The sequence below is a fragment of the Aquarana catesbeiana genome, linkage group LG06 (genome assembly GCF_042186555.1).
Source record: "Aquarana catesbeiana isolate 2022-GZ linkage group LG06, ASM4218655v1, whole genome shotgun sequence".
Taxonomy (NCBI): domain Eukaryota; kingdom Metazoa; phylum Chordata; class Amphibia; order Anura; family Ranidae; genus Aquarana; species Aquarana catesbeiana.
Window position 1 is genome coordinate 395,638,036 of NC_133329.1, and position 23,555 is coordinate 395,661,590.

A 23,555-nucleotide genomic window follows, 5' to 3' on the forward strand; every position below is an offset into this window, starting at 1 on the left:
AAAAAAAAACATCCTCCAAATATTTGTTTATAGGTTAAAAGGAGTCTTTTAATGTAAAAAAAAAAAAAAAAAAAAAATTAGGGTGGAACTCCGCTTTAAACTATAGGTGTTGGAATTTCCTTTCAGATTTGGCTGTTAGTGAACGTAACGAATACGAATTTATCTGAAGTTACGAGTTATCCGAAATAACGAATGCCGCATCTAAACAAATGTAATGTAAAGCATTAATAATAATAATAAATAACAATAATAATAATAAAAACTTTTTATTATTATTATTTTTAGTTCTATTCCATGTTGATTAGATGCGGCATTCGTTATTTCGGATAACCGCTTCAGCCCCGGAAAGATTTACCCCCGTCCTGACCAGAGCTTTTTTTGCGATTCGGCACTGCGCCGCTTTAAATGACAATTGCGCGGGCGTGCGACGTTGCTCCCAAACAAAATTGACGTCCTTTTTTTTCCCACAAATAGAGCTCTGCGATTTTTATTTTTTGCGCTATGAACAAAATAAGAGCGACAATTTTGAAAAAAAACGCATTATTTTTTACATTTTGCTATAATAAATATCCCCCAAAAATATATATAAAAACATTTTTTTTCCTCAGTTTAGGCCGATACGTATTCTTCTACATATTTTTGGTTAAAAAAAAATCGCAATAAGCCTTTATTGATTGGTTTGCGCAAAAGTTATAGCGTTTACTAAATAGGGGATAGTTTTATTGGATTTTTTATTAATCTTTTTTTTTTTTTTTACTAGTAATGGCGGCGATCAGCGATTTTTATTGTGACTGCGACGTTATGGCGGACATGTCAGACATTTTTGACACATTTTTGGGACCATTTTCATTTATACAGCGATCAGTGCGCCGGTCGGGAACCAGATAATTTGCAACTTTGGATAAATTCTTATTCGTTACGTTCACTAACAGACAAATTTGAAAGGGAATTCTAATACCTATAGTTTATTAGTTAGTTATTATTAGTTAGTTATCATTTCGAATTTTCGGATTTCGTTCTTTCGAATTCTCGGATTTTCTCTCTTATCTTCGGATTTTTGAATTTACGATTCTTCAAATTGACAATGTTACGAATTGCGATCATAACGAATGAACCGAAAGACGGAAAAAAAAAAAACCCAAATGAAACTAAAACGAACACATTTTTCGGCAGTGCACATGTCTAATGCAGAAAGAACTAGAATCCAATCAATTAAAGGGATGGACCGGGGACAGTCAGACTGAGAAGGAAAGGGACAAATGATGCTGGACATCCTCCAGCCAGGAAATGAGGTGGGCCCTGACTTGCTGCAACTTCTAATGCACATCACAAGAAGCTCACAGTGTGCAGTGAAGTTGGAGTAAGTCATTTCTGTCGAGGAGAGGAGCCTCTTTGTAGGGAAAGTTGGAGTTCAGCCCAGGTGTAGCCCCGACTTCCCCAGACTGACTCACCTTCACGTCTTGGAATCACATTCAATTCCAGGGAGAGCATGTGATGTTTGCAGAGGGTGGTGGGGCACAGCGTCACCCCTGGCACCCAGCTCCCGTCTTTTGTTTGGCGCTAACACTGAATAAATATCAGGTGAATGTTCACATTGTGATGTTCTGAACGTCCTCAGACCCCGCTATGCATCCCTTACATCTCGTTGTCCTTACATGTTCGTTCAAGAATGCGGCGCGTTCTACGGAGCAGTAAACATTTCCTCGGAAGAAAGGGCCTCTTAGGTCATTAATGAGATACTCAGAAACCAAAAATCAGTTTTGCAGTAGACATAAAAGCTTCTTCGTTCAGATATCCCATTGCAGGAACCAAAGTTTTATGCTAGCAAATTTAAAAACTGCGATTTTTTTTTTTTTCCCATGTCCTGCATAGGGCAGCTCATTGACCTCAATGGGCTGCCCCGTCGCACGTTTGTCAACCAAAAGAAGTTCCTGCTTCTTTTTGGGTGACAGGCTTGGTACGTTTTTTTTTTTAACCACTTCCCACGCTGCAATGTACCGATACATCCTGGGGCTTTGACTGGTCATACAGTGGAACCTTGGATTACAAGCATAATCCATTCCAGGAGAGTGCTTGTAATCCAAAGCACTCGCATATCAAAGCGACTTTCCCTAAAGAAGTCAATGAAAACGTCAATAAAGTCAATAATTTGTTCCGCATTGACTTCTATTGCATGCAATACTGCATGCGGCCAGAGGTGGTTGGGGGGGCGCCGGAGAGCCTCGGAAATAATCGGACAGCTCGGCTGAACTCGGAAAACCTCAGAAAGGCTCGGAAACACTTGGGAACGGAGTATTTCCAAGTGTTTCCGAGTATTTCCAAATGGCTCCAAACCATTCAGAGTGTCCCTGCACCTCTGGCCAAATGCGGTACTGCACACCCCATTAGCTTGAATTCTGCTCGTTTTGCGAGACAGCACTCGCAAACCGAGTCAGAATTTAAAAAAAAGTTGCTCGTCTTTCGAAGCGCTCGTTAACCGCGTTACTTGTAAACCAAGGTTCCACTGTACCGGGATGATGACTGCAGCTGCAGGCGTCATCCCGCTATTGCTTTTTAGAGGCGGCAGAGCTCTTTCTTGTAAAAGCAATCTTAGTGGCTAACTAGCCTTCTGCCACCTTCCCGGGGTCTTCCCACCAGGCAAATCAGGATTGCAGCTGGTGGTTCCACTAGCTGACCATAGAGCTGATCAGGGACTGGCCCCCGATCGTCTCTATGGTCTAAAAAAAAAAAAAAAAAAAAGCAACGAATATTTGGTAACTTCCGGTTTCGCCAGTTGCGAACAAACCAATACTGGCTTGAAAAAAAGCATCAGATCACACCAATCTTGGTATGATCCAAAGCTTCTAAGAGCAGAGGAGACATCTGGGGTCTAATAGACTCCAGATATCTCAGTAAAAGGGACCTGTCACTGTCTTTTGTTGTTAAGGGATGTTTAAAGCAGAGAAAAAAAATTTAAAAGTCAGCAGCTACAAATACTGCAGCTGCTGACTTCTAATATATGGACACTTACCTGCCCAGGGCGCCCGCGATGTCCTCACCCCGAAGCTGATCTGTCCCTCGGCTCTCGGGTGGAGGCACCGGCATCTTCGGTAAGGGAATCAGGAAATGACGCCTTGCGGCTTCCCAACCTGGTTCGCTACTGCGCATGCGCAATCTCACTGGTCCCTGCTGTCTTCTGGGACCTGTGTGTCTCCCAGAAGACAGCGAGGGGGACGAAGGAGGGGCCGGACATTGCGTAGATAGCCGCGGATACTTTGGTGATCTATGCCTGGAAGTGGGAGCAAATACCTGGATTATCCAGGTATCTGTTCCCCCATCCTCCGGTGTCACATTTGGCACCTTTCAGGGGGGAGGGGGGGAGCAGATACCTGGATAATGCAGGTATTTGCTCCCACTTCCGGGCATAGATCACCGGAGTATCAGGAGGAACCCGAAAAGCGGAAGTTCCATTTTTGGGTGGAACTTTAAATGATAAAAAAATGTATAAAAAATAAAGGTACAGTGTAAAAAAAAAAAAAGTCTAATAAATAATAATAATTTTTTTTAAAGCGTTCCCAGGCAAAAGAGGGTCCAACTCGGTACTAGCAAGGTGCACCTAATAAACTGAGTGTATATATATATATATACACTGTATATAATAATACATATAATATAATATAATAAAAATAATATTATATAAAATGACAAAATAGTGTTGCAATATTTTATAAGTATTTTTTGGAATTCTAAAATTTCACCGGGACCATATTGCACAAACTGCGCAAAGTTCAACTCTTATCCAAATAAACTCCAAAAATGTTGTCATCAAAGAAACATTTACACCTCTCCAGCTTTTTTTGGCATAACCTTGCACATCTGAAGTGACAGTGGGCTGCAAGATGAGATGACAAGCTGATGTAACCGGATTTGGGAAAATTTCAAATCTTTAGACATTTATAGCAATTTGCAAAGAGGGGGACATCGGAACACGAGGGGGACATCGGAACACGAGGGGGACATCGGAACACGCGTGTGACATCGCTGAAGAACATGCACCATTGCTTGCCATGGCCTCGACCTCCAGGGGACACGGTTAAACCGCGAGGCGAACGTCGCAAGCACAAACAAGAAGTCACATGCCCGAGCTTTAAAGGCTTCTCCAAACAAAGTGCGTGTTCCTTAGCGGGGGGAACCGGGGTTTAATGTGTCGATCTTGCACAGGAATGTTTCAGATGTGCTGATGGCGATGGACGGGAGCCATATTCTGTAATCACTGTGTAAACACAGGATAATCCAAGGATTGTGCTGGCAATGAGAGAATATTAGCTGTACTTTCAGGAACTCACGAGATGTAGAGGAGACGGGGAGATGGGGAGAGGGCAGGTCCCTGCAGGCTCTCATCTTATAGAAAAGATCCCTCAAGAATGCAAAGATGGCTACCAGGCAGCTGTGGAATTTCAGGGCGGCTACGCTGCCATCCTATAGCACCGATATTGTCTGGGAGGAATGTTCCAGCTATGGTCAAGCAACTAAGTATGCAGCTAAAATACATTTTGCAGGGACAGCTTTACCTAGAAAACTTAGCAGTGTATATAAACTTGTGTGCCAATGGCTGCAAAAAGAGGGTGACAACGCTTTCATGGCCGGCAGTTCAGCAGATACTGTGCCGCTACCTCCTGCCTGATCCTTTGACTGCCAGTTAACATTGGTAATCTCAAGCTGTCTGCTCACCTGAGAACTCTTTGAGAAAAACTAGTTCCCAGATGAGTACCCTTTTAACAGGACAAGTGTCCACCTGAAAAAACTTTGGAAAAAAAAAATAGTGCTCACCTAAACATCATTTGCAAACCCCCCCCCCCCCAAAAAAAAAAACATTAGTGTTCACCTGAGTATGCTTTGAAAAAAAATAGTGCCCACCTGAGTACCCTTTGAAAAAAAAAACTAGGGTCCATCTAAGTACCCATTGAAAAGATTATGCCCACCTGAGTACTCTTTGAAAAAACTAGGGTCCATCTAAGTACCCATTGAAAAAGATTAGTGCCCACCTGAGTACCCTTTGAGAAAAAAACTAGGGTCCATCTAAGTACCCATTGAAAAGATTAGTGCCCACCTGAGTACCCTTTTGAAAAAAAAACTAGGGTCCATTTAAGTACCCATTGAAAAGAATAGTGCCCACCTGAGTACCCTTTGAAAAAAAAAAAAAACTAGGGTCCATCTAAGTACAAATTGAAAAGATTAGTGCACGCGTTTTTCTAGAGTTCTGGTATGTGATATTTATCTTCCAGATGTTACGTATAGCCAATCTTGGAATTTCTAGGGCTTGAGCATTTTTATTCATTTCCTTTTTTTTTTTTTGTATTATTACATGTTTATTTGCGATGTAACCATCAAAATATCGAGCAGTAATGTTGGAATGAATATTAATAAAACTCTTTGTAAAAGAAAAAATTAGTGCCCACCTGAGTACCCTTTTACAACACTTTTCATGGCCAACAGTTTTCGTTAAAAACAAACTAGTGCCCACCTGAGTAACCTCTAAAAAAAACTGGTGGCTGCCTAAGTACCATTTGAAGAAAACTAGTGCCCACCTACATACCTTTTGAAAAAAACTAGTGCTCACTTAAGTACCCTCTGAAAAAAAAATAGTATCCACCCCAGTAGCCTTTGAAAAAAACTAGTGCCCACGTAAGTACCCTTTACAAAAATGAGTGCCCACTTGAGGATCCTTTGAAAAAAATAGTGCCCGTCCCAGCACCCTTTGAAAAAAACTCTTTGAGTACCCTTTGGCTGCAAAAAAGAAGGTGACAACACTTTTCATGACCAAAGGTTTGGCAGAAACTGTGCTGCTACCTCCTGCCTGATCCTTTGACAACCAGTTAAGATTCCTGATGCCTATCCTAAGCTGTCTGCCCACCTAAGTAACCTTTAAAAAATAGTGCCCATCTAAGTACCCTTTGAAAAAACTAGTGCCCAGTACCCTTTGAAAAAAAAATAGTGCCCATCTAAGCATTGGTTGAAAAAACTGGAGCCCGTCTCCATACCCTTAAAGAAAAATCAGTGCTCACCTGCATACCCTTTGAAAAATCTAGTGCCCACTTGAGTACACTTTGGAAAAAAAAACTAGTACCTACATAAGTGCTCTTTGAAGAAAACTAGTACCCACCTGGGTACTCTTTAAAAGAATTTGTGCCCATTTAAGTACTCTCTAATGCCCACCTGAGCACCCTTTGAAAAAAAATAGTGCCCGCTTAAGTATCCCTTAAAAGCAATTTGGGCCTGCCTGAATAGCCTTTGAAAAAACTAGTGCTCACCTCAAGTGCCCTTTCAAGAAAACTAGTGTCCATCTGAGTGCTCTTTAAAAAAATTGTGCCCACTTAAGTACCCTTTGAAAAAAACTAGTGCCCACCTAAATATTCCTTTTAGAAAAAATAGTGCCCACCTGAATTCCCTTTAGAAAAAATGAGTGCCCACCTAAGTACCCCTTTTAAAAAAAATTAGTGCCCACCCAAGTACCCTTTGAAAAAAAAACCTAGTATCCACCTGAGTATCCTTCAAAAACACGAGTGCTCACTTGAGTAACCTTTAAAAAAATAGTACCCACCTAAATACCTTAAAAAAAAACTAGTGTGCCCAGCTGTGTACTTAAAAATAAATGTGCCAATTTAAGTAACCTTTGAAAAAAATCTAATGCCCACCTGAGCACCCTTTGAAAAAAACTAGTGCCTACTTAAGTATCCCTTAAAAGCAATTAGTACCTACCTGAGTATCCTTTGAAAAATCTAGTGCCCACCTGAATACCCTTTGAAAAAAACTATGTACAGACCCCTGGAAATAAGTGGGACTTTAGATGTACATTCTAGGTTATATTTAGACACCAACTCATAAGATGTATAACAAAAATAAAATTTTATTCATTATCGTAAGGGTTAAAAAAAAAACATATATTAAATACATATTCACACAGAGGGTAGCCATAGAGATCTCTGTCTTGGCCATGGGATCCAGGCCCACATACTGGATCCCAAGGCCAAGGTAGAGATCTATATGGCTACCGTCTGTGTGAATCTGTTTTTAATATATGTTTTTTACCCCCTATGATATTGAATAAAATTTAAATTGTTTATACATCTTATGAGTTGGTGTGTGATTTACCCTAGAATGTACATCTGAAGTCCCACCTTCTAGATTCAATTGCACACTTGTTCCCCACACCCCACAATTTGAAAAAAAAATAGTACTCACCTAAGTGCCCTTTAAAGAAAACTAGTGCCCACCTGAATGCTTAAAAAACTGTGTCCACTTAAGAACCCTTGGAGAAAACTAGTGCCCATCTAAGTATCCCTTAAAAACAATTAAGTGCCTACCTGAGTACTTTCTAAAAAAAATATTGCCCATCTAAGTACCCTTTTTAGAAAAATGAGTGCCCACCTAAGTACCCTTTTTAGAAAAATTAGTACACTTTGAAAAAAATAAAACCTAGGGCCCACCTGAGTATTCCTCAGGGAAACTAGTGATCACCTGTGTACCCTTTAAAAAAATAGTGCCCACATAAGCACCCTTTGAAAAAAAACAGTGTCCACCTAAGTATCCTTTGAACCTTTGAATAAACTGAAGCCAGCCTGCATACCCTTTAAAAAAAATTAGTACCCACCTGCGTACCCTTTAAAAAAAACGAATGCCCACCTGAAGACCCTTTGAAAAAATTAGTGCCCACCTAAGTATCCTTCGAAAAAACTGGAGCCCATCTGCGTACCCTTTAAAAAAAATGAGTGCCCACCTGTGTACCCTTTGAAAAAAAAACTAGTACCCACCTAAGTGCCTTTAAAGAAATCTAGTGCCCACCTGAGTACCATTTGAAAGAAATGAGTGACCACCTAAGTACCCTTTGAAAAAACTAGTGCCCACCTAAATTCTCACTTATTGGTTGACAAAGCAGTCACAAGGTAGATATCGGCTTTGTACTCAAAAAAAGCGAATATTTATTTATTTATTACAGGTATTTATGTAGGGCTGACAATTTTACTCAGCACTTTGCATACATTGTACATTCACATCAGTCCCTGCCCTCAAGGAGCTTACAATCTAAGGTCCCTAACTCACATTCATTCATACACATACTGGGGACAATTTTTAGACAGGAGACAATTAACCTGCCAGCATGTCTTTGGAGTGCGGGAGAAAACCGGAATACCCACAGGAAAGCCACCCAAGCACACGGAGAACATGCAAACTCCATGCAGGTAGTGCCATGGTTGGGATTTGAACCAATGACCCCAGTCCTGCAAGGTGGAGGTGTTTATGAGATCCTGCTGGAACTTATTCTCAAGAATTAAAAAAAAAAAATAAAACATTTTGTTCAGACTAACCCTGCAGCCATATCCCCTGGGTTATTCCAGGCCTGGTGCTGGAACAGAGAGACTGGCCTGTTTTTAAGGTGGTTGGCATGCTGAAGTGTTCCACGTTCTCCGAATCATCTTACCGTCAAACGCTACCCCAGTTCTCCCCTCCATACCTCCCTACCCCCCTGTCTCCCACCCCATTAGTGGCATAGGGTTTTTTGGCTGGGCAGTGGGGTTGCGTGGTTGTGTGGTGGGGGTAAGCTCACTTGCTGGTTGCTGCCTGGCTTACCAGTGCCCTGCTGGCTCCAGAAGGCAGGACCTGCTATGTGACTCGGCTGCACTCGGCAGCGCTCGTGATCAGATCCTTCCCCACTCAGCGGCGCTCGGGGCTACTAATACAGTTATGCATCCCTGAGACCCGGGGCTCTTCAGGGACCCATTCGGGGCTCCAGCCCCCCCCCTCCCGACGCCACTGGGTAGAGATGGGCGCTTCTCTTACAAGATGGGATTAACCACTTGACCTTTGGAAGGTTTACCCCCTTCATGACCAGAGATTTTTTTGCTATTCAGCACTGCGCTACTTTTAACTGGCAATTGCTCGGTCGTGCGACATTGTACCCAAATTAAATTCATATCTTTTTTTTTTTTTTCATACAAATAGTGCTTTCTTTTGATATTTAATCACAACTGGGCGTTTTTTGTTTTGGCTAAAAAACAAAAAAATATCAAACATTTTGCGAAAAAAAACTTGTTTTTCTTCATTTCTGTTAGAAGATTTTGCAAACAAATAATCTTTCTTGATAAATTTGCAACAAAATGTATTCTGCTACATTTATTTGGTAAAAAAACAAAAAAACAAAATCAGTTTATATTATTAAGTCTGTGTGAAAGTTATAGAGCCCACAATCTATGGGATATATGCAGAAAAGTGGTTAGCACTTCTGCCCAGCAGCACTAAGGTTGTTGGTTTGAATCCCAACCATGGCACTAGCTGCCTGGCGTTTGCATGCTGTGCCTGAGTGGGTTTCCTCCCACACTTGAAAGACATGCTGGAAGGTTAATTGGCTCCTGCCTAAAATTTGTCCTAGTATGAATGTAAGTTGGAGACCTTAGCTTGTAAGCTCTTGAGGGTAGGCACTGATGTGAATGTACAATGTATATGTAAAACACTGCGTAAATTGATGGTGCTATATACAGTATCTCACAAAAGTGAGTACACCCCTCACATTTTTGTAAATATCTTATTCTATCTTTTCATGTGACAACACTGAAGAAATGACACTTGTCTACAATGTAAAGTAGTGAGTGTACAGCTTGTATAACAGTGTAAATTTGCTGTCCCATTAAGATAACGCAACACACAGCCAATAATGTCTAAACCGCTGGCAATAAAAGTCAGTACACCCCTAGGAGCCCTTTCACACTGACCTGTGGGCTGCGTTAGTGGTAAAGCGCCTAGCACCGCTTTACCGTCATTTTAGCGGCACTATTGGGCCGCTAGCAGGGTGCTTTTAACGCGCGCTAGTGGCCGAAGAAAGGGTTAAATGCGCCCGCTTTGCAGGCGCTTCAGCAGGGGTGCCCATTCATTTCAATGGGCAGGGGCGGTGGAGGAGCGGTGTATACACTTTAGAAATTTACAAATTTACAAATGCAGCAATTAGAAATTGGATGAAAGGTTTAGCGCTGGGAAACACTTTTTGATAGATAAATAGTGCATTTTATATACATCTATATAGATCAGACCAAAATGAGGGACAAATGAGGAGGACAGAGGGACAGAGGGACATGGCTCCAAATCAGGGACAGTTGGGAGCTATGGAATCCCTCTTTGGCCAGTCCCTACTCAATTCTGCAAAATGCCAAATACGTGCTTGCTTATAGCATATTTTAGTGGGCATATAGTGCCAGTATGGGGAAGACAGACAGAGTTATTGGAGAGCTAATGACTCAGGTCTGAAACTTAGAGATGGGGTCTGTGCAGTTCTTGGCTGTGTTCACAAATGTCAGGCACAGGTCAGCCCCCGTTGCAGCCCCTCACCTTGTCACTTTCTACAAAGTTACAATATTGCAGTCTGATCGGTGGGGCAAAGGAGACTGAGGAAATGCTTCCTCCTGCCTGCAGCTGACAGATTACATCATCTCAGCCTAGGCAAAGTCACTGGATTGGAGCTCAAGGATGTCAAAGATGTCAGTGTATTTATTTGCTTTCCAATTTTAGTGAATGAGTATCCAGGAGAGCCTATGTGTGCTCCATACTCATGTGGGGGGAGGTGTTATCTGGGAAAGCCCTCTTTTTAAAGGGGTTTCCAGATTCTTATAACTCACTTTCCTCACACCCTCACAATTACCGGGCCAGGGTTGAAGGGAAGAGTCCCTTGTCCTCATTAACATGGGGACAAGGTGCTTTGCCGCGGGTGGTCCTCCATGGTAGGGTACCCTGCCTTTGCTGAAGACTGTCATGACATCAACTCAGGCTAGGCAAAGTCATTGGACTTGAGTTCAGGGACCGCTATAAGGTGGACCTTTTTTGGGCAAATAATAGTGTTAACCTTATGTTATCAATCTGGATTTATTTGTGCAGATGTGTAAAGTTAACATAAGGCCCATTTTTAATGTACCATCAAACAGGACACCACGTTGGGTTCCACTTCTGCCAGCTAAAGACATAAAAGTGAGGCAACATTGAACACAAAATCATCCAAATCATGTGAGCAAGTTCACATTAGAAAATGTTACCTGGTCCTATGAATCTTAATTTCTGCTCCAACATGTAGGCAGTATGGTCAGAGTTTGGCCTATACCAATGGTCTACAACCAGTGGTTCGTGCACCAGTGATGGTCCACGAGGAAATTTTGGTGGTCCCCGGGGGCTCTACCGCAAATCATAATTGTGGCGGATGTATACTGCCCAATGATTCCAGTGTTGTTCTCAATGCACGCTGACAATCAGTACTGTCAGTGCACGTTGATACCTGATGCCTTCTCTGTATTTCCGGCTCTTGTGAACTGTGAGGGAAGCGTCGGGAGTAGTGCAGAGAGCAGGAGGTGAAGAAGGAGGGGACTTCCAATGGCAGCTCTGATCACAGACTAAGGGGGGGAGCACGGAGCTTGAGCACATGGCTGGGTAAGGAGGTGAGCTCCAACGATGAGTCTTTGAAAGGCAGCAGTGTGATGCAGAGTGTAGGGGGGGGGCAGGGCAGAGATCCAGAGCAGAGAGGGGGGCAGAGAGCCGGGACATTGTGTGTATAAGGCAGCATTGCGAGGGGGGGCAGAGAGCCAGAGCATTGTGTGTATAAGGCAGCAGTGTGATCCGGGGAGGGGGGGCAGAGAGCTAGGGCATTGTGTGTATAAGGCAGCAGTGTGATCCAGGGGAGGGGGCAGAGAGCTGTAGCATTGTGTGTATAAGGCAGCAAGTCGGAGCATTGTGTTTATAAGGCAGCAGTGCGATCCAGGGGGAGGGGGGCAGAGACCTCTAGCATTGTGTGTATAAAGCAGCGGTGTGATCCAGGTGGGGGGTCAGAGAGCCGGAGTATTATGTGAAAAGGGGAGCAGTGTGATCCAGGTGGGGGGGGGCAGAGATCTCGAGCATTGTGTGTATAAGGCAGCAGTGAAATTCGGGGGGGGGGGGGCAAAGGGTCAGAGTATTGTGTTTATAAGGCAGCAGCGTGATCCGGGGGGGAGAGCAGAGAGCTGGAGCATTGTGTGTATAAGGCAGCAGTGTTATCCGGGGGGGGCAGAGAGTCGGAGTATTGTGTTTATAAAGCAGCAGTGCGATCCAGGGGGAGGGGGGCAGAGACCTCAAGCATTGCGTGTATAAAGCAGCAGTGTGATCCAGGTGGGGGGGGGGAGAGCTGGAGCATTGTGTGTATAAGGCAGCAGTGTGATCCTGGGGGAGGGGGCGGAGAGCCGGAGCATTATGTGTATAAGGCAGCAGTGTGATCCAGGGGGAGGGGGGCAGAGAGCTGGAGCATTGTGTGTATAAGGCAGCAGTGTGATCCAGGGGGGCAGAGAGTCGGAGTATTGTGTTTATAAAGCAGCAGTGCGATCCAGGGGGAGGGGGGCAGAGACCTCAAGCATTGCGTGTATAAAGCAGCAGTGTGATCCAGGTGGGGGGGGGCAGAGAGCTGGAGCATTGTGTGTATAAGGCAGCAGTGTGATCCTGGGGGAGGGGGCGGAGTGCCGGAGCATTATGTGTATAAGGCAGCAGTGTGATCCAGGGGGAGGGGGGCAGAGAGCTGGAGCATTGTGTGTATAAGGCAGCAGTGTGATCCAGGGGGAGGGGGGCAGAGAGCTAGAGCATTGTGTGTATAAGGCAGCAGTGCAATCGGGGGGGGGGGGGGTAGAGAGCTGGAGCATTGTGTGTATAAGGCAGCAGTGCAATCGGGGGGGGGGTAGAGAGTTGGAGCATTGTGTGTATAAGGCAGCAGTGCGATCCAGAGGGGGGAGGGCAGAGAGCTGGAGCATTGTGTGTATAAAGCAGCAGTGTGTATATAAGGCATGTAAGATTCATGTTTGTGGTCCGCGGTATTTAAAATTGTGAGTTTAGTGGTCCGTGATGTCCGAAAGGTTGGCAACCGCTGGCCTATACAACATGAATCCATGGATCAATCCTATCTCATGAGATTGGTTCGTTTAATTGTTGTGTAATAGTAGGGAACATTTTCTTGGCACAACCAAAAAAATGAACTGTATTTCAATGCCACGATAAAATCCCGTCTCATGAGTATTGCTGCAGCCCGCGTGCCCCCCTTTATAAGCACTGGGTAGGTGTTGCTGAATAACGTGCTCATTACGGATAAGCTTACTGTGGATTTTGATCCCTACAATGATTCATTTTCAGCAATTTATTTATTTAAAGCCAACAAGCAACAAAAAACAACATCTGGGTGAGAAGCGGGCAGAAAGAAAGACGATCCAACCATTTGGGAAAACAGGCGGCCAGAAACATGGTTGGGAAAGAGTTTGCATAACCTAAAGTGACTGGGACGAAGCACTTTTTCCCAGTTGGGTCTCCGATTCATATTACAAGGGAATTATATTTACAATTATGACTATGAAAAGCCACAACGTTGCCTAATATGTTTTTGCCACAAATGTTCAGGAATGTTCAGAATTTCGGACTTGTAGGGTCACGGGTTTGTCATGGTATGTACTCATTCTCTTCCTGATGCCACTTGGGAACATGCCACCAGTCCCAAGGTGCCTTTATGGGAAATCATTCTGAAAATTTGTGTGTCGGTCTTAAGGAGCCATCTTCCAAAAAAAAAAAAGAAGTGATTCATGTGCTGAATATGCTTCATACATAGTTATTAAGTGTCAGCTATTTTCAAGCACCCCCATAGATAGGAGGAACACACTGGTCATGTTTCAAGAAGCTTTACCTGCCTGGAGTTTGCATGTTCTCCCTGTGCCCATAGGTGTGTGCAGCCTATTGCATTAGGGTGTGCACCCCCAAATGTATTAAAACATGGATGGTGTTAATAGACAGTGGACTTTTCTGTAGGGCCGAGGTTGGTGTTAGTAGGGCATTGGACAGAGTCAGAAGTTTTTTATTTCTATTATATATATATATATTTTTTTTTACTATCTTTTTAGGAGCCCCATTAAGGGGGGGTTTCGTGAAATATCAGCAAGGGGAATCTGCGCCGCGCGGGGTGATTAGGGTGTGCCCAGGCACACCCGACACACCCCCCTGCGCATGCCCGTGCCTGTTCGGGTTTCCTCCCACACTCTAAAGACATGCTGGTGGGTTAATTGGCATTTTTTTCCCACTGACGTCGGGACCTTTTCTACTCCCACTGACCACACCCACAATCCGGCTCCCCCCAATGTCTGAAGGACAGTCAACTGACCGATGTTTAGTGCTGAGACAAGGGTGCTGACATTTAGGCTGCTTTCACACTGGGGCGTTGGTGGTAAAGCGACGCTATTTTTAGCGGCGCTTTACCGTCGTTTTAGCGGTGCTAGCGGGGTGCTTTTAACTCCCGCTAGCGGCCTGAAAAAGGGTTAAAACCTCCCGCAAAGCGCCGCTGTGGCGGCGGTTGGCCGGCTCTGCCCATTGATTTAACCACTTGACCTCCGGAAGGTTTTACCCCCTTTATGACCAAGCCATTTTTTTTTTTTTTTGCTACTCAATCATTTTTTTGAATACAAATAGAGCTTTCCTTTAGTGGTATTTGACCACCACTGTTTTTTTTTTTTAATTATTTATAAGCAGGAAAAAAAGACAGAAAATGTATTTTTCTGTTTATAAAACACATCCAATAAAATCACATATATTCATAAATTTAGGCCAAAATTTATTCTGCTACGTCTTTGGTAAAAAAAATAAAATAAAATAAAAAAAAAAATTCAATAGAAATAGAAAAAAAAATCCCAATAAGTGTATATTAATTGGTTTGTGTAAAAGTTATACAAACTATGGCATATATATCTGAAAATCATTCAGTCCTGATGTACTGACGGCCTATATCATTTCTTGAGGCCCCTATAATGCCAGGACAGTACAGATATCCCCCAAATTACCCCTTTTTGGAAAGTAGACAGTCTGAAATATTTAGTAAGAGGCATGGCAAGGTTTTTGAAGCTGTCATTTTTTGTCACAGTTTTTTGCAAAGTGAAGAAATGAAATAAAACATGCTGTTACCAGCGCAGTACAGCGTCATCATATGAATGGTGTGGCGGTGATCAGGGACACTCTCTGGGGACAGTATGTAAAAAAAAAAAAAAGAATATTTTTTTTTCAATTTAAACATTTTTTTTTTGCTTACATCTTGTCATCCTGACACTTTACTACTCCTTGGGGGGGGGGGGGTTTATCAGGGATTTTTCATTTTTTTATTACACTGTTATTGCTTATGCAGTGATGATCACGGTATATGCGATAGTTTTTCCTGTCATGAATGGGTTTCCCATTTATGAAAGCTTGCTTATGCTTGTGATCTGTGATTGGCTACAGCTAATCACATGGTACAGGTAGCCAGGTACTTGCTGTGGGCCAATCACAGATCACAACAGTAAGCAAGCTGTTCATGGAATGGAAAGCCGTTCATAACAGGCCGTTTACATTGTTGCATTACATTGACCAATCATATTGATCACTTGATACCCAGTTACCGGTAACAGCATTCTGCTGTGTCCGGTAAATGCCGCAGTCACAGAAGAAGCACTCTGGGTTCTCCAAACCTGGAAGAGGCACAATCACATATATACATGCAACTGAGCATGCAGCTGTTGCTTCGCCGCAGTGAATGTGCTGTAGCGGGGCGGCATGTGGTGAAACAGTGATCAATTTTTACCTTTCAGATACGTAACCACTGACATGAATGATGCAATTGGTAAGAAGAGGGCATTCCTTTCACTGATCACCAATGTAAGGAACATTCTTCTCACTGATCACCAATGTAAGGAACATTCTTCTCACTGATCACCAATGTAAGGAACATTCTTCTCACTGATCACCAATGTAAGGAACATTCTTCCCATTGACCTCCAATGTAAGGAACATTCTTCCCACTGATCACCAATGTAAGGAACATTCTTCCCACTGACCACCAATGTAAGGAACATTCTTCCCACTGATCACCAATGTAAGGAACATTCTTCCCACTGATCACCAATGTAAGGAGCATTCTTCTCACTGATCACTAGGGATGAGCCGAACACCCCCCGGTTCGGTTCGCACCAGAACCCGCGAACGGACCGAAAGTTCGCACGAACGTTAGAACCCCATTGACGTCTATGGGACTCGAACGTTCGAAATCAAAAGTGCTCATTTTAAAGTCTAATTTGCATGGTATTGTCCTAAAAAGGGTTTGGGGACCCGGGTCCTACCCCAGGGGACATGTATCAATGCAAAAAAAACTTTTAAAAACGGCCGTTTTTTCGGGAGCAGTGATTTTAATGATGCTTAAAGTAAAAAAAAAAAGTGAAATATTCCTTTAAATATCGTACCTGGGGGGTGTCTATAGTATGCCTGTAAAGTGACGCGTGTTTCCCATGTTTAGAACAGTCCCTGCACCAAATGTCATTTTTAAAGGAAAAAATCTCATTTAAAACTGCTTGCGGGTTTAATGTCATGTCGGGTCATGGCAATATGGATGAAAATCAGTGAGACAAACGGCATGGGTACCCCCCAGTCCATTACCAGGCCCTTTGGGTCTTGTATGGATATTAAGGGGAACCCCGCACCCAAATTAAAATAAGGAAAGGTGTGGGGCCACCAGGCCCTATATACTCTGAACAGCAGTGCAAACAAGACAGGGACTGTAGGTTTGTTGTTAAGTAGAATCTGTTTGTAATTTTGAACATTTTTAACGTGTTTAGCTCCAGCCAAAAAATCTTTTCTAAGCTTTTTGGAAAACATAGGGAAGGGTTATCACCCCTGTGACATTTGTTTTGCTGTCTTTCCTCCTCTTCAGAAGATTTCACCTCACTTTTTTGTCCCAATGAAAAATGTTTTTTGAAAATTTGGGTTTTTTTGTGGAACAAGGATTGGAAAGCATTAGTGGAAAGGAGAAATTGTTTTCCCATATTAACTCTTACAGGAGAGAATTTCCCTTCCTAGGGGTAGATTTCATCTCACTTCCTGTTGTCTCCTTCCATTTGCAAGTAGGAGTCGTTTGTAAGTTAGATGTTTGAAAGTAGGGTCCTGCCCTATATACTCAGCAGAAATTTGGGCCTTAGGTGTTGCTGTGGCCACAACACTGTAAGCCCTCACAGGGCCCTGCTGTGAAATATTAGATCAAGAATTGTAATTACATGCCCCTGTTGAACAGGAGCTGAAAAATTAGGCCTTAGGCACTGGTGCTGGTGCCACAACACTGCAACCCCTCACAGACACTCTAGTTGGAACGCAGGAACGAGCCCTGCTGCAAATTATTGCTTCAAAAATTGTAATTACACGCCCCTGTTAGACAGGGGCAGAAAAATTGGGCCTTAGGCACTTCCGCATGTTGCGGCTCAACACGGCCAGCTGCCGAAAAAAAGGCCAAGCGTGTCCCATGGCCACGTGCTGATGAGGATGCACCGTCTCCACGACCAGCACTAGACACAGAGCCTGCTTGCCCTCTCTTATTGGCTTGTGACTGTCTGCCTCTCCTTCTTGGCCTTCCAGACATACTAATGGCCTGTAGCTGCACTAAGCTGGGATAGAACACCTGTAATTTTCTTCAAGTAGCTTTATATACTGTAACCAGACAAGCCTGCCTGTCAGTAGGAAGATAACAGGAACGGATCTAGCTGAACACTGTGAGCAGGACGCACTGTACTAAATGTAAATAGTCTAGCTGCCTGACCGTGGTACTAATAGGATCAAATAGAACACCTGTAATTTTCTTCAGGTAGCTTTATATACTGTAACCAGACAAGCCTGCCTGTCAGTAGGAAGATAACAGGAACGGATCTAGCTGAACACTGTGAGCAGGACGCACTGCACTAAATGTAAATAGTCTAGAAGATAACAGGAACGGATCTAGCTGAACACTGTGAGCAGGACGCACTGCACTAAATGTAAATAGCAGGAACGGATCTAGCTGAACACTGTGAGCAGGACGCACTGCACTAAATGTAAATAGCAGGAACGGATCTAGCTGAACACTGTGAGCAGGACGCACTGCACTAAATGTAAATAGCAGGAACGGATCTAGCTGAACACTGTGAGCAGGACGCACTGCACTAAATGTAAATAACAGGAACGGATCTAGCTGAACACTGTGAGCAGGACGCACTGCACTAAATGTAAATAGCAGGAACGGATCTAGCTGAACACTGTGAGCAGGACGCACTGCACTAAATGTAAATTGCAGGAACGGATCTAGCTGAACACTGTGAGCAGGACGCACTGCACTAAATGTAAATAGTCTAGAAGATAACAGGAACGGATCTAGCTGAACACTGTGAGCAGGACGCACTGCACTAAATGTAAATAGCAGGAACGGATCTAGCTGAACACTGTGAGCAGGACGCACTGCATTAAAAGTAAATAGTCTAGATAGAAGATAACAGGAACGGATCTAGCTAAACTGAATACAGTGTATATATATATATGCAACACCTGGGATGCATATATATACACAATACACTGTAAGTGCAGCTAACTGACTGACTGTTCTGCCTAATCTATCTAACTCAAATCAAATGACACTGTCTCTCTCTCTCTCTATCTCTCAGCACACCGGAACACACACTACACAGGGCCGCCGTGCAGGCGGCCTTATATAGTGTGGGGTGTGTACTAAATCCCCTGAGCCATAATTGGCCAAAGCCACCCTGGCTTTGGCCAATTACAGCTCTCTCTACTGACGGCGCTGTGATTGGCCAAGCATGCGGGTCATAGTGCATGCTTGGCCAATCATCAGCCAGCAATGCACTGCGATGCCGCAGTGAATTATGGGCCGTGACGCGCCACACGAATTTAGCGCGAACGGCCCATAACGTTCGCAATTCGGCGAACGATCGAACAGCCGATGTTCGAGTCGAACATGGGTTCGACTCGAACACGAAGCTCATCCCTACTGATCACCAATGTAAGGAACATTCTTCCCACTGATCAACAATTTAAGGAGCATTCTTCCCACTGACCACCAATGTAAGGAACATTATTTCCACTGATCACTAATGTAAGGGACATTCTTCCCACTGATCACCAATATAAGGAGCATTCTTCCCACTGACCACCAATGTAAGGAACATTATTTCCACTGATCACCAATGTAAGGGACATTCTTCCCACTGATCACCAATGTAAGGAACATTCTTCCCACTGACCACAAATGTAAGGGACACTCTTCCCACTGATCACCAATGTAAGGAACATTCTTCCCACTGACCACCAATGTAAGGAGCATTCTTCCCTTATGACCTCATCTCTTTGACGAAACTGGTTGGGGGTGGCTACAACGCTTCGTCATCATGCACACTTGCTGACCGGCGGTTGAGTTTGGTGCAGCCACACAGCCTGCTGCTTTTCGGGAAGAGCAATTGTTCCTGTTTTTATTGCTATATTCAAGTTTTTTTAAACCTATTGCTCAAGGATTTGCTTAGTGTGATTCCCTTTGCAAGTTTTACTTGTTATTTTTTTAATACCTTTTTTTTATGGGTTACACTATGGGCATATATGCTTTTTATTGTTCTTTTTCATCCTGCTGATATACCAACCCTGAATGGATCACGTTTGGCGCTTTTGGAGTTTCCCTTCATAAGGAAATGTAATACGCACATTTGACCATACTATGATGGTCCACAGGACCCGGCTTTAATACTTGGTGTCACCTGGTGGTGGAAGTACTACAAATTGTGATTGCGGGGACACTGGTGGAGCAAGTGAATCGTGGATGATTTGTTTCCTTTTGGACTTTCTTGTTTCACATATATATTTTTCCTGTTTAGCCCTTGTGAATGGGCTCTTATGGACACCTATTTACAATGGGCTCTTATGGACACCTATTTACAATGGGCTCTTATGGACACCTATTTACAATGGGCTCTTATGGACACCTATTTACATATTTGGTGTGATTACTTTATACAAGTTTTTTCACCTAATAAGTATGATGTCATTATATTGATTTATTTTTGTATTTTCACAATATTGTAGGGAGCATTCTTCTCACTGACCACCACACTTATGTACTATAAGCTGTTGGTATAGTAAATATTGGGAGTTCCCCAAGAAATGAAAGTTGTGTTTAGGATTCCTCTGTGTTAAAAATACTGGGGAAGGCTGGTCCACATGTAGATTGCAGCTAAATACCTAGGAAAATTATGAAATTGCTCTGAAAAACAACAAAGTTGGTGTTAAATCACATTTCAGCCTCCTTAAAAAGATCTCTTCTTGACCCTGCTGCAATCATACATATACACAATGTTCAGTTTGGATAAAAGCCTACTTACCTAAGAGCAGGTTTCTGAAGGTGACTAGGAACCTACAAACCAGGAGGAAACCGATAGGAACAGGGCCACTGATGGGGCAGTACAGTTGGCCCTCTTGTACCGGGCCCATGCCCCATTAGTTCAAAAGGGGGCCTGAGCACCTGCTGAGTAGGAGGGATGGCTGTTCTACCTTGTGACTCATGTGACTTTAATGGAGCCCCCTGCAGTGTTGCCGGCTTTCTCCCTCCGGCTATGCCGCAGAGGGATCGTTTCTATTGACTGTCCCTATCATCAAGGTCCTCAGACAGCAAAGACATTGAAGATGACGAAATAAACGCTGGTTTTGATTTTTCATTAGTTGCCCTCTTTAGAGGCTTTAAAATTTGAAGACTCAAGGGAGTCCAGGGCGCCCCCTTTTGAACTGGCAGGTGCCCAGCCCCCCCCTTTTGAACTGATGGGGCCGGGTACCTGATTAGCAGGAGGGATGGCTGTACTACCTTGTGACTCATGTGACTCATGTGGCTCCCCCTGCAGCGCTGCCAGCTTCCTCCCTCTTGCAGGGGGATTGGTTCTAGTAACTGCCCCACCCCCACCAGTGCTGCTGGTCTCCGTCCCACCAGCAGCTGCTGTGGACACACAGGGATCATTTCAGGATGAAGTGCGGCGGGGGGTGGGAGGGGAGTGTTTGTTCGGTAAATGTAATTTACTGGCCCCTTCATTTCTTGATTGAACACAGTGAGTGATCAGTATGGTGTTCATTGCAGCTGAGACTGCAGAGAAAGAGACTGGGGAATCTCTGTCCTCAGTCACTTTCTCTGTCTCAAAAGTGAGACCCCTGATACTTCACCAAAGCCCCCCAATAGGGCAGGTTAAAAGATGTGAAAAGAAAAAATAAATAAATAAAAATAAAAAAGGAAATTTAAAAAAAAGTTAAAATTCTAATAAATTCAAAAAAATAAACATGAAAGGCTCATTCACATGTGCTTTGCTATCTGAAGCGCAGTCAGCATTTGGATCTTCAGAGAACATCTGAGAGGCAAATTCTGGATTTTACCGCAAGGCTAAAATATTCATCCTTTAGTCACCATGATGCCTGTTTGTCTTCAATGCATTAAATGTATGTAAAATATATTACTGTAGGTGATTATACGCAAATATCACAAATTCCCCTTTTCTTGTATGCAGATGCCACGGAGGAGCGACCAGACATGTTTGTGGAAAATAACTTGGACGCTGGGCCAGTGGTGTCTAATGATAACTTACCAAGGAAGCCACCCCGATCGCCATTGAAGGATATCGCTCTGACTCGTGAAAAAGCCAATGAGCAGCAAAGATCCAAATCCAACAAAGTTCATGAGGACAAGAAGAACACACGGCCTTCAGTGCCCAGGGTGAGAAGGTCACTCTTTAACCCTAGACCCATAAAGGACAAAGCTGGGGATGGGGAGAAGGCTTGTCGTGCCGACCGCAATACGTATATATATATATATATATATATATATATATATATATATATATATATATATATATAAACGTTCTGGCTTGCAAGCGGTTTACCAGGGTTATGGCCGGGGTATACCGGGGTATTTATTTTTTAAGCCAGCAAAGCAGCGGGAAGGATAATCTTAAACCACCCCCCAACAGCAGCTTGCCGGCAAGCCCGGGAAACGATCCGATGTCCATAGAGGTGAACAAAGACCAGACTGTCTCTGATCACCTCTGTGATCTAGGAGGACCAAAGCGACGTCCTGACGTCACTTCTGGTCTAGGGCAGAAGTAAACTATTTTTTTTTATTTTATTGTTTTTGCTTTCAAGGGAAGAGGAGAGATTTGACCCCAGCTCTCTCCATAAAGAGGTCCTGTAATCCCTTATTTCTATTACAAGGGATGTTTACATTCCCTGTAATAGGAATAAAAGTGATCAACCTAAAAAAATAAAAGGGACAGTGTAAAATATATATATATATAAATTATCCTTTTTTTTTTTTTATAAAGCGCCCCCATCCCTTCATGTGGACGCGCAGAAGCAAACACGCACATAAGTCACGCGCGCATATGTAGACGGTGTTTGCACCACACATGTGAGGTATCGGCATGAATGAACGAGAGCAATAATTCTAGAGCTAGACCTCCTCTGTATTTCTAAACTGATAACCTGTAAAAAATTTTAAAGCGTCACCTATGGAGATTTTTTAAGCACCAAAGTTTGGCGCCATTCCACAAGCATGCGCAATTTTAAAGCGTGACATTTTAGGTATCTATTTACTCAGTGTAACATCATCTTTTGTATTTTTACCGAAAAATTGGGTTGTATATTGTTTAATAAATAACTCATTAAAGTGTATTTTTTCCAAAAATATTGCAAATATTGAAAAACCGCTGCGCAAATACAGTGTGACATAAAAAATTGTAACGATTGCCATTTTATTCTCTAGCTTTTCTGCTTAAAATATATATATATATATATATATATATATATATATATATATATATATATATATATATATATATATATATATATATATAATGTTTTGGGGTTCTAAGTAATTTTCTAACAAAAAAATACAGATTTTTTTACTTGTAAACAAAAAGTGCCAGAAAAGGCCTGGCTGTTAAAGAGGAGCTCCAGACTCCCCCCCCCCCCCCCCCAAAAAAAAAAAAAAAAAGTCAGCAGCTAAAAATATTGTAGCTGTTGACTTTTAATATTGGTGGACTTACCTGTCCAGGCATCCAGCGGTGTCTTCACCCAAGGGGATTCTTCGGCTGTTGGTGTCACCATCTTGACTTAGTGAAGTACATTTTATTATCCATAGACAATGCTTTTAAAGCCTTTACAGGTTACCGCTTTATATTTACAGAGGAGGTCTGGTGCTAAAATGACTGCCCTTGATCTGATATTCGCAGTGATACCTCCACATGTATGGGGCAATCGCTTTGCCTTAGTGTGTGAGTACGGGAGGATGGGGCACTTTAACCACTTCCCGCCCGCCCTATAGCGGATTGACGTCCGGGAAGTGGTTCTGTTATCCTGACTGGACGTCATATGACGTCCAGCAGGATAACATGCCGCAGCGCGCCCCCGGGGGCGCGCATCGCGGCGATCGGTGGAGCGGTGTGTCAGTCTGACACACCGCTACACTGATCTTGGTAAAAAGCCTCCGGCGGAGGCTCTTTACCACGTGATCAGCCGTGTCCAATCACGGCTGATCACGCTGTCAATAGGAAGAGCCGTTGATCGGCTCTTCCTCACTCGCGTCTGACAGACGCAAGTAGAGGAGAGCCGATCGGCGGCTCTCCTGGCAGGGGGGGTCTGCGCTGATTGTTTATCAGCGCAGCCCCCCTGCAGATCACCACACTGGACCACCA

General features: G+C 43.4%; 1 protein-coding gene across 1 annotated transcript in view; it reads left to right on the forward strand.

Annotated features, from left to right (window-relative positions):
- Positions 1-23,555, forward strand: part of IGFBP2 (insulin like growth factor binding protein 2) — a 128,660-nt gene that overhangs the window by 85,686 nt on the left and 19,419 nt on the right. The window contains exon 2 of the mRNA XM_073634387.1: positions 21,375-21,580. Within this exon, the coding sequence (XP_073490488.1) occupies positions 21,375-21,580 (206 nt within the window). The remainder of the gene's footprint in view (positions 1-21,374; positions 21,581-23,555) is intronic.